The sequence below is a fragment of the Etheostoma spectabile genome, chromosome 13 (genome assembly GCF_008692095.1).
Source record: "Etheostoma spectabile isolate EspeVRDwgs_2016 chromosome 13, UIUC_Espe_1.0, whole genome shotgun sequence".
NCBI lineage: Eukaryota > Metazoa > Chordata > Actinopteri > Perciformes > Percidae > Etheostoma > Etheostoma spectabile.
This window is the reverse complement of record NC_045745.1, coordinates 10,997,955-11,008,464: the sequence shown is the minus strand read 5'-3', so window position 1 is coordinate 11,008,464 and position 10,510 is coordinate 10,997,955. Positions and strand designations below refer to the sequence as shown.

Below are 10,510 nucleotides of genomic sequence, written 5' to 3'. Positions count from 1 at the left end.
TATATATATATATATTTTATCAGTGTAAAGACTCTTGTTTTATTACAGCAAGAGTTGATGTCCATTCTTTTACAAAAAGTTGCCAGCACAGTTGAGTAAAATATACTTTCACGATGTAAAAATTGAAAACAATTAAATTCTTAATAGCAAGTATTGTAATTGGTTATAACATTACTGTAATTAATACTGTAGAAGCTATGTTTGCATAAAGAATGTTTTAGCTATTCTTACATAAAGAATGTTTTAGCTATTTTTGCATAAGGAATGTTTTATAAATCTTATAGCGAGTGAAGCAAACTACTGTGAAACAAATGATGTTGTTATAATGTGTGTTTTGGTAACCACACTGCTTTCTGGGTCACGCTCCGGTCACAGACCAAGCAGTGTGTCTAACCTAGCATGCAACAAGCTGCAAACTTTTTGCAAACATTGTTACATCCTGTAGAAGAACATCTGCATTGCTTAGCAACCATGAGTGTATTAATAAAGCAGACTGTTAGAGGAACGGAGAGAGCTGTTTTGTGGAGGAGACGAGTACACCTCGTCTCCTCTCTGCCTCTCCCCTCCTCTGCAGACGAGTGTAAAAACTTATCTCTGTGTCAAGCCTGTTTTCTTGGTGTCTTTCCTGGGTCTATTCAAAGATTAATTAAATAACAGTGTAAGTGAGAAACTGGAAGTCTGAGTTTGGACCTAACAAATACCCATTGTGCTACCACATCTTTATTCTTTCATCTCTCCTTTGCAGGTATCGCGGCTTCATTCTTTTCCTCACCTTCCTCTTCTACACGGCCTACCATCTGTCACGGAAACCTATCAGCATTGTTAAGGTGACTGGGGCAATTCAATTCCTTTTCATCTGTAGGGTTTTTGTGCAGGAACTTGACACATGTGGGTCAAGGGTCAAATGCTGCCTGTAAGACGCTCTCTGGAGCTCCTTATCAGGTTTGAAAACATGAGATCCAGTTAGCTTCAGAAGAATTTGAGCTTATGCACAAGTCTGGACCCTCTTAAGGAAACAATAGGATTAGAACCGAGATGAAAACAATGGACAACTGCATTTCTTATACGGAGTTAGACAAAAGCTTTATCTCAGTAGCGCCCATCCAAGCTGTTTGTTATCTCTCAGGTTAAATTGACCAATCATGAAGCACATATTCCAGGAATGAAAACCTCAGACGGCAACATTACTACGGAGGCGGCAGCAGTAAACAGTCACTTTGAATCGTTTTATGACAATCTTTGCAGATAATAGTTTAGTTTCAGTCTTGAGGTTTGTTTTGTTCTGTCTTTTTGTGGTTTTGCGTGTACTTTTGTTTTTGCACTTTAACACTCGTTCACTATAACACTTCTCTGTTAAATATGGAAAAATGCCTTTTGTCACAACTAGGTCCTTATTTCTTAGCCATGCTGCACACATAAAAAAGCATAAATCCCTGTTTGAATGCTCTGCACTCAAAAAAGCTAACGGTCAATGTACCCCTATATGTCTCTCCTTATCCATAATGATTATACAGATTTTTCAGACATGCTGTTGATATGAAATGCACCTTATCCACAGCTATAATTCCTTTAGATGCTGAAAGAGCATTTGGTTGCTTAGATTCTTTGTTTATGTATTTTAATAAATGGTCAAAAACATGCAGCAGCTATGGTATGGTTTACGGTCCTTTAAAGGTACAGACAGATTATTTGCAGTAAAAGTGGACAGATTTAATATATTACAAGGCAATGGAATATACAATAAAAAAGACACATTTTTAACTCCTTAATGTGTGCACTCACAAGGTCCTGAAACCCCTGTATGATAACAACACCTAACCACATCTGGTGCTGTATTCTACTGTCTCTGGGAGAGTTTCATCTGGTTCGTTTCAATTGTTTTTCTGTCTCATTTTCAGAGTGAGCTTCACAGAAACTGTTCCACAGTCATTCGGCCCGCAGGCTTTAACGTAACCGATAATGCTACATGGTGTGACTGGGCACCCTTTGGTAAGTCCTTAACTTGTTGTCATCTGTAAACTAAAAAGTAGATATTGCAAACTAGCATTGAGAAATGTATATTGTTAATTGAGATCCTCAACATATAGCCACATTATGGATATTAAGGTGTCTTAAGGAACACTTTTAGAATGCTTTTCCTTTGGGCTCAGGCTGCTCTCCCATCATGGCAGGGTTCATTTACTGGTTTAAGCCCCTGGCTCAGTCGTTATACTGTATGGAGAAAGCTAATAGTTTCATCTGTGTTGTCCCTCTAGACCGGGACAACTATAAGACGCTGTTTGGGGTCTTGGATAACTCCTTCCTGGTTGCCTATGCCATCGGCATGTTTTTCAGGTTTGTATGTGCTATTGCCTGCAGACCTTATGTTTTTGTGTGCTTGCGTGTGTGTGCATGTGCTATATTGAGTCATAATCCTCTGTTGTGTTGACAGTGGGATGTTTGGAGAGCGCCTCCCTCTGCGTTACTACCTGAGTTTTGGTATGCTAGGGAGTGGATTGTTCACGTGTCTGTTCGGCCTCGGCTTCTTCTGGAACATCCACTCATTAGGCTACTACGCCTTCATCCAGGTAAGGACACACAATCACAAAGTTAAACACTTTCTTTTGTACCTTTTGGAAACATATAAGACCCCCCCAACCTTTTCCTTAGGGCCATCATCAGAACAGAATTTCTACATAAACACAACAAATTGCCAGATTGATGTGAAGTTAACTGCACATATTTGTGCTAACCCTTTAATTTTGGTGACTCAATGACCCTGCCACTTTGTACTGCCTACGACGGAACCTACGGTCAGCAAAATTGTCACTTAAATACATTTAGCAGAATTGGCTTGCACTCACCAATCCTGTTGGAATGGTTTGAGGATGAAGTTACTTGGTAGAAAACCATCATGGCAAACAACAGCTGGGCACTGTGTGCAGCTTTACTTTAGTCACAGTTTTGGTGATATCATACCTCTCTAGAGACCAACAGCTGTGCTCATTGACCCTATCTGGCAACATACAGTACACTTTACCTTAACAAGAAGTTCTGCGTGGATGGATAACAGTTGTTACAGCACATAACTCAACCTTAAAACCATTTTACAATTGGCATCTTAACAATTTTAGTTGCAAAGTGAATATTTCCCACAATGCTAAAACTATTCCTTTTAACTTTTGTTTGTAACAAAAGATCTGCTTTATGATTTGAGAGCAACAGCAGGTTGACATCCTGTTTTCTGTCTTTCTATTGTGGTACAACTCTTCTGTTTACATGTTGTGCCTTCAAAACCTTGTACAGAATAAGGAAGCTTTGAATGGCTGTAGACCAAGTCTTGTCCATTTTTCAATTGGTCACATTTGGGGAGAAAGAGGGAAGCACAGAGATCAGATGATGTGTTTGTTATTGCTGACTTGTGCACACATATGCTAAGTTTCATTGTTTGCTGGACTCTTAGGGAAATGAATGTTATTCTCAGCGTGGACTCAGTACAAGTTAATTCATAGTGAGAAGAGTTTTGTCTCACAGTCAGTTCAGTCTTTTTTTAAACAAGTCCCTTAAAACAGGTAGAACTACACACGAACACTGGAAATGAAACTGTGTTTCTGTTGGGACTCCATGGTGGGAATCAAGCTCCGACCTCTCACTCTGCACAATCAGATTTTAGTCTCATAAGACTTGGATTACCTCAGAAACAAGTGAAGACACCAGTTTTGCATACAGGCTACTTTCCCTTCCCAAATATTAATTAAGGCTGCAACTAACTATTCTTTTCCTGTTTACTTGTTTAGTCTCTCAAATGTCAATAAATAGTTAAACAAGGCTGTCATAATTGGCCAGAGCCCAAGGTGATGTCTTCAAATAGTTTTGTCTCAGAAGAGATTTGAGAAGCTGAAACCAGAGAACGTATTTTCTTGATAAATGACAGAAACGTTTGTTTTAAATTTTCTGTAGGTCGACTAATAATTAATCCATACTACCAGGTTTTTAAAACCGTTAAACATTTGTATAATGGCGTGTGTTTCCCACAAATAGAACAGTTTAGAGGGCTGTAGTAATATCACTTTCTTTCTTGTTTCTTTCCCTTTCCTAAGTTCGGAAGGATGTTAAAACTGCACCAAATGATCACTGCATGTGCAGCTAAATGAAGAAGTCTATTCCCTAGTTTGGAACTCAAGAAAGCAATAGTGTGTCCTCGCTCTGAAGTGTCAGATGAGCCTCACATGATCACATAACCCTCCCCTGGAGTCAAATTCCACAAGTTCTTTCAACAAACTGTGGGAAACTATCATTAGAAAAATAACTCATGGTATAGATAATAATGCAACTATTAATAAATACATTTTAAAGACTGAAGCACCTACATGAAGCAATCAAGAAATCATAGATTTATCGTATTGATTAACAACCCTTTTACCCCATTACAGGTTATGACTGGGAGCTGTGGGTCAGTACAGACTGTATTTATCATCTCTTTCCTTTACAAATGTAGAGATCTCATGGGAGCTTAGTCAGGCTTTCCTCTCTCACACACACACACACACACACACACATACACACACACACACACACACACGCACACACACATCACAGGACTCACGGCTGCATCATGTGACTGCAGTGTGAGTGTGTCTGGGCTTAATGTAGGTTTGGTGCGTAAATGTAAAGGCTCACTAGGGGGTGTGGATCCTCACTGGTCTTACAATTTGATTCAATTTTGACTATTCTGTCAATAATTTGAATCGATATAATCGATTATATCGAATAATTCGATATCTTGATGCATCACGGTGCATCACCTCCTCAATAGTAATAGTATTGCTACACATGGTTTTCATAAACAAATTCAAGCAGTCAAATATATAAACTCCCCTTTTTGTTGTATCTGTTCTTAAAAAAGACATTTCCTGAATGTAACGGGGTCTGAACACAGCAGACAAACAGCAGAAACAAAAAAGCAGCAAACAAGTAGGCAATAATCGATTATGGTCTGTCACTGCATCAATGCAGAATTGTCTAGTTCCGCATCGTGATGCATCGATGCGATGATTAATTTCAACACCCCTACTGCTTACTGCTGTCCTCTAATTGTCCTTTTTTAAAGTATGTTTGTACCAGGCAACGTTAAATACAGTATGTTAACACAGGCTGGTTTCTCCCTCTGTTTGCTTCATTCTGCAGGTCATGAACGGGCTCATGCAGACCACCGGTTGGCCTGCAGTGGTGGCATGTGTCGGCAACTGGTTTGGAAAGGGGAAGTGAGTACTGCGCAGTGTGCACTACAGTGTAGTCCTGCTGACGATGCAGCATTAGGTGCTTTTTTTTGTAGCTCGCTGACACATGCATCCTCATTTGTCACATTTTGACAGCACAGTGAGACCTGGGTTTGATTTATCTCAGACAAGCATCATATACACATCATAAATCTGAACTGCCTCTGAAATATTCACTACTGTTCAAACGTTTATCTCCTGCCACAAAAGCTTGATTGTCCCCAGTCATGATTGTCCCCAAACCGCATCAATCTAACCACGGAGTAGACTGCAGGCCCAAAGCTACATGGCTGACAACTCTTGTGTTTTGATCATCAGGCGAGGGTTCATCATGGGTGTCTGGAACTCCCACACCTCAGTGGGGAACATCTTGGGCTCCCTTATCGCCGGAGCCTTCGTGTCCTCGGCGTGGGGAATGTCCTTCATCGTCCCTGGACTCATCATCGCCTCCACTGGGATCCTGTGCTTCTTCTTCCTGGTTGAGAGTCAGTTTCTATTCATTATTAACACCTACACACACAAAGCTCTTTCACAGATAGACATGCCTACATAATTGGTGTAAATCCAAGGCTTTTATTTATTAAGAAAGGGTGTGTCTGGGCAAATTACAGACACATCTGCACTTGCAGGATCGTGCTCGACCACATTTTTGTGATGCAGGCATGTTTTCGGCTGCTGTTACCTCATTCAAAGTGAGCAAACTTCAGCTCTGTGTTGTGAAACAGTGGTACCATTTATGATACAAATAAAACAGATGGGAGAAGCTTTCCTCTGAGTTCTCACAAAATGGAATGTAACAAAATCACAAAACCTTTTGTTACTATTTAATTTACAAAGATATAAAACAGAGGAACACCTGTCACATTTTACCTGAATACATAACTGTAGCAGTTTTATTGTTGTTTGCTCATACAATGAATGTGTGTTGAGGTTTCGGTGCCTAACGATAAAGACAAAAAAAGAAAAATGTACTGCTATGAAAAATATAAGAAATGCTTAAAAAGATATCTGTTTTCAGTGGAGGAGCTGAACAGTTTGTGCAGGAAAGTGCAAAATGTTCGGTCAATGAACAGATCGATTCTTTTGTCCCTGTTTTACCCAGAGGCAGATAATTAATTTCACCCCTCCGTACCGAGTTAGGCGTGAGACATGTTTGGTATCTCGTAGTGCATCTTGTCGTCTAAGACTAAATCTCTTGCCAAACTTTAATGTTGCTTTGAAGGTCTCAATTGCATCTTTTCCTCTCTCTTTCAGAACCCGAAGACGTCAACTGCACTCCTCCTCAGCACCATGTGAGTCATAAACACAAACATTCATCCTTCCTAATTCAGCCGTAACAAAGACTGCTCAAACTCATGCATGTGTGCGTTTGCGTTGTCAGAGTGAACAGGAGAGCAGCGAGAAGGAGCCCCTCCTGCAGAACTCGTCCCATGTTGACCGAATGGGCAACGGCTCCATCACCACTGAGCCTGCAGACGTCGTTGCTGTGGAGGAGCACCCTGAGGCCATCAGCTTCTGTGGAGCTCTCAGTATACCTGTGAGTGGTGAAACTGGTTTTGACTAAATGTGCTTCTGGTTTGCTTTGGTGTAAAAGAGCTGGATTAGAAAAAGGTTATTCTGAATTATTGGTACATTATTTTATATTTTAAAGTTGTATTTATAAAAAATAAATAATAACATATCTTACAGATTTAGAATGTCTACAGGTTGATGTGTAGGCTTTGAAAATGGCACCATCTGGTGGCGGTATCAGGAATGACACTGACATCTGCAAACGTACTTGTAAAAACGTATGCCATGAGAACAAGTTTAAAGATGTTATACATGTAAGCACATGAAATAATCACATAGTGACTTTTAATAGAAATTATTTCCAAAATTGTGAACGAAGTCACTTAATGACAGTCAGCCATTTCCGACAGGGAACTGAAGCTGTCATACCATATCCATGCTCTCGTCAAAGCCTCCAGCTTCCTATTAAAAAAAAAAAAAATAGTAGCAGAACACAGGAGTTTTACAATCAGTTTGTTTGTTTGTGTTATTGTGTGACTGGTAAATCCAAACTAACCCTTTACATACAAATATACGGTGTATATTAATATGATGAAAGGTTTTAATGGTGTTTGTATGTCTGACTCAGGGAGTGGTGGAGTTCTCTCTCTGCCTGCTGTTCGCCAAGCTGGTCAGCTACACTTTCCTCTACTGGCTTCCTCTCTACATCTCAAATGTTGGTCAGTATTTATACACATACTTTATTTCTATTGTTTGCCAAATAAAGAGAATATCATACATGTAAATTAGTTTTATCCACTTTATTTTATTAAGTTAATGTTTTCTTTCTCCTTTTCAGCCCATTTTGAGGCAAAACAGGCGGGAGACATGTCGACGCTGTTTGATGTAGGAGGAATTGTGGGTAAGCTTTGAGCTTAGACTGAGGTGTTGTGACTTGATCTGACAGGATTTCATTTTCCAACACGTTTATGACATGTGAATGGTTTATTGTTGTGTTTATTGCCTGACATATTTAAAATGGTATAACAGATAAACACGATCACAGCCAGGAAGACATAATCTGACGTGAATGTCAGGTACTCCCTGGAAGAAGAGATCTTGTATCTCAGTGGGACCTTCCAGGCTAAATAACAAATAAATAAAAAGAAATTAAACGTGCTGTGTGTCTACAGGAGGCATCGCGGCGGGCCTTGTGTCTGACTACACAGGTGGGAGAGCGACAACCTGCTGCGTCATGTTGATTGCTGCTGCCCCAATGGTGAGTGTCATTTAATTAATCAAATGATTTTATGAATCACACATTTGCAAGGTCACTTTTAAATTAATATAACAGCAAATCACAGACTTTTCAACAGTAGTGTGTATTAAAAGGATAATAATATCTTTCTTGGGGAAAAACTGAACATACTAGAAGTAGACCTAGAGTATAGATATGTATGAATGTTATTGTGTGATGTCTTCATCTTGTCTGTTTTGTTCATGTTCCAGCTTTTCCTCTATAATTACATCGGACAAAGGAACATTGGTACCACAGTCGGTAAGACTACTTTACTCATGTCTGTTTTATTTCTCAGAAGGTTTTGCTTTTCTCCGCTAAACTAAACCAAAGTTACGACCAAATCCTTCTGAGATTTTAGGTAAAACACTTACTGTTTCACTTCTGGGGAAAATGTTTCACTTTTGAGGAAAAGAAGAGAGTAACGGGTTAGTCCTAATGAGGTTGGGTTGTGTTCAGAGGAGAGCAGATAGCTCCACAGCAGTCTTTAACTCCTCCGTGCTGTCCTCACAGTGTACCAAATCGTTTCTTCAGACTCCACCGCATCCTCCTGATGTACAGTACCTCTGAGCCGAAAGCAGAGGAGCCCTGTTTAAAAGTGCAAAACATGTCGTCCGTTATCAGAATGACGCCACGTGTTAATGCATAGACTGTATTAAGGGAAGCATAGTCTCGCTTTGCCAGACCATGCACACGCTGCGCAGCCATTCTGTTATTCTGGGATGGGAGAGAAGCATGCTCTGGTTTATTGGCGTTTCTTTAAAGCCATCGCAGTGGTCTCGGGCGGTGCTGAGCCCCACATGGAGCCGCTGCAAAATAGCCTCAGGAAGGAACTTGTTTTGGTGGAACGTGTACGTTCAAAAGTTGTTTTAGTCTTGCGAAAGAAAACTTTAATGACTAAAAATGACTAAAAAAACCACTTGGACTGGATTTACCCTGCAGAGATCTGAGGAGCAGTTAATAACTATATTCCTCATAAATCCACCGGAGTTTAAAATTCCAACACAACGAAAGAAAGAGGAAGGTAACAGACAATGGCGAAAAGACATGGATCTGGCAAAATTCCCTGCGGCACCAGAGCAATCCCGGAAATGGAGCGTCATGGATATGGACCGAGTGAAGCCAAAACACCTTGATCACCTCGGTGGGTGGCTGCAGGATAAATCCCATCCCCTCGATGTTAGTGGATAGAACATGGCCCGCACTAAAAAGTCAAGTACATTTCCCCCAAAGGTTTAAGGTTGTTCTGATGTTCTAGTGTTAATCTTTCTGATAACTTTTATTTTTTATTAGTTATTTGATGCTGTAAAAACAGGATGAAGTGTCATGATTGACTCGTGATTGGTCGAGCGGGTGTATGGCCGGGACTTTGACACCACGGCTCCACCACCCGATCACTACTGTGCAGACTCTAATTATAAGATGGCTGCGCCCGTATCCTGGATATTTTAGCTTTACTTTTGTACAGTGGGAGAAAGTGGAGACACAGTCTATGGCTTATATACAGTGTAGAAACAAACAGATATATTTTTTTATTAAAAATAAGTGTATTTAGTCTTTACTAACACTGTTTTTGTTCTTATATGTAGGCATGCTGCTGTTGTGTGGAGGCCTGGTGAACGGACCGTACGCCCTCATCACTACTGCTGTATCTGCTGACCTGGTAAGACCAAAGCATCGTGGGAAACCCACCGCTTTATGTCCCCGCCGTCTGTTAACAAATCATCATACTTTACAGGTTCAGGTGATAAATACAAAATATACAAGTGAATCAACTAATGGATGTTGATGTGTTATAGATTGAACTACCCAGCAGTAAAGGCATTAAAATCAGCTCCACCTTTACCAGCTGCAATGTGTCACTAATATATAATCAAATAACATAATATATTATATTCTGCTGAAAACTGCCATTCTGCATAATCACTGCTATTATTTTAAGTTTATTATGACGTGAATATTTTTGTAACAGGGAACACACGAGAGTCTGAGAGGAAACTCCAGGGCGTTGTCAACGGTGACAGCAATTATTGACGGCACTGGTTCAATAGGTACGTATGCAGTTATTTTCACTTATCGCTCTCTTAAAGCTCCCCTAATCATTTGTAACTATGGATCAAATTAATATTCTCACCAGCTCAGTAGTTCCTCTCATCAGTATGGTGGGTTTCAGCCTCTTTTGGCTCATTGTTTTGGTTTTTATGACCCACAAACGCTGCTCCTCATGCTAGATTCTTCTAGATCTTCAGCTAAAAAGCTCTGATAAAATTAAAGATGGTCCGATACTATTTTTTGCTTCCCGATACCGATTCTTATTCCCGAACTTGCATATCGGCCGATACTAAGTGCTCATCCGATACCAGTGTGTCATATATGTTATTGTGTTTTAACAGCTAATAATAATAATAATACTCTCTCTGAATGGATGTGATATGATTCCTATCTTTGTTGTCGGTCTGGCTCA

The 10,510-nt window shown here is 40.0% G+C and overlaps 1 protein-coding gene across 2 annotated transcripts in view; it reads left to right on the top strand.

Annotated features, from left to right (window-relative positions):
- Positions 1 to 10,510, top strand: part of slc37a2 (solute carrier family 37 member 2) — a 16,269-nt gene that overhangs the window by 2,254 nt on the left and 3,505 nt on the right. The window contains exons 1-15 of one of the 2 annotated variants that reach the window (XM_032534679.1): positions 492 to 658; positions 746 to 827; positions 1,899 to 1,989; positions 2,256 to 2,334; positions 2,432 to 2,567; positions 5,167 to 5,243; positions 5,577 to 5,743; positions 6,513 to 6,550; positions 6,640 to 6,795; positions 7,399 to 7,489; positions 7,609 to 7,671; positions 7,943 to 8,028; positions 8,259 to 8,307; positions 9,636 to 9,709; positions 10,019 to 10,097. In XM_032534679.1, the coding sequence (XP_032390570.1) occupies positions 2,324 to 2,334; positions 2,432 to 2,567; positions 5,167 to 5,243; positions 5,577 to 5,743; positions 6,513 to 6,550; positions 6,640 to 6,795; positions 7,399 to 7,489; positions 7,609 to 7,671; positions 7,943 to 8,028; positions 8,259 to 8,307; positions 9,636 to 9,709; positions 10,019 to 10,097 (1,027 nt within the window). In that variant the 5' untranslated portion in view covers positions 492 to 658; positions 746 to 827; positions 1,899 to 1,989; positions 2,256 to 2,323. Of the gene's footprint in view, positions 1 to 491; positions 659 to 745; positions 828 to 1,898; positions 1,990 to 2,255; positions 2,335 to 2,431; positions 2,568 to 5,166; positions 5,244 to 5,576; positions 5,744 to 6,512; positions 6,551 to 6,639; positions 6,796 to 7,398; positions 7,490 to 7,608; positions 7,672 to 7,942; positions 8,029 to 8,258; positions 8,308 to 9,635; positions 9,710 to 10,018; positions 10,098 to 10,510 lie in introns of those variants that run through there. The other variant, XM_032534678.1, reaches the window with a different exon arrangement.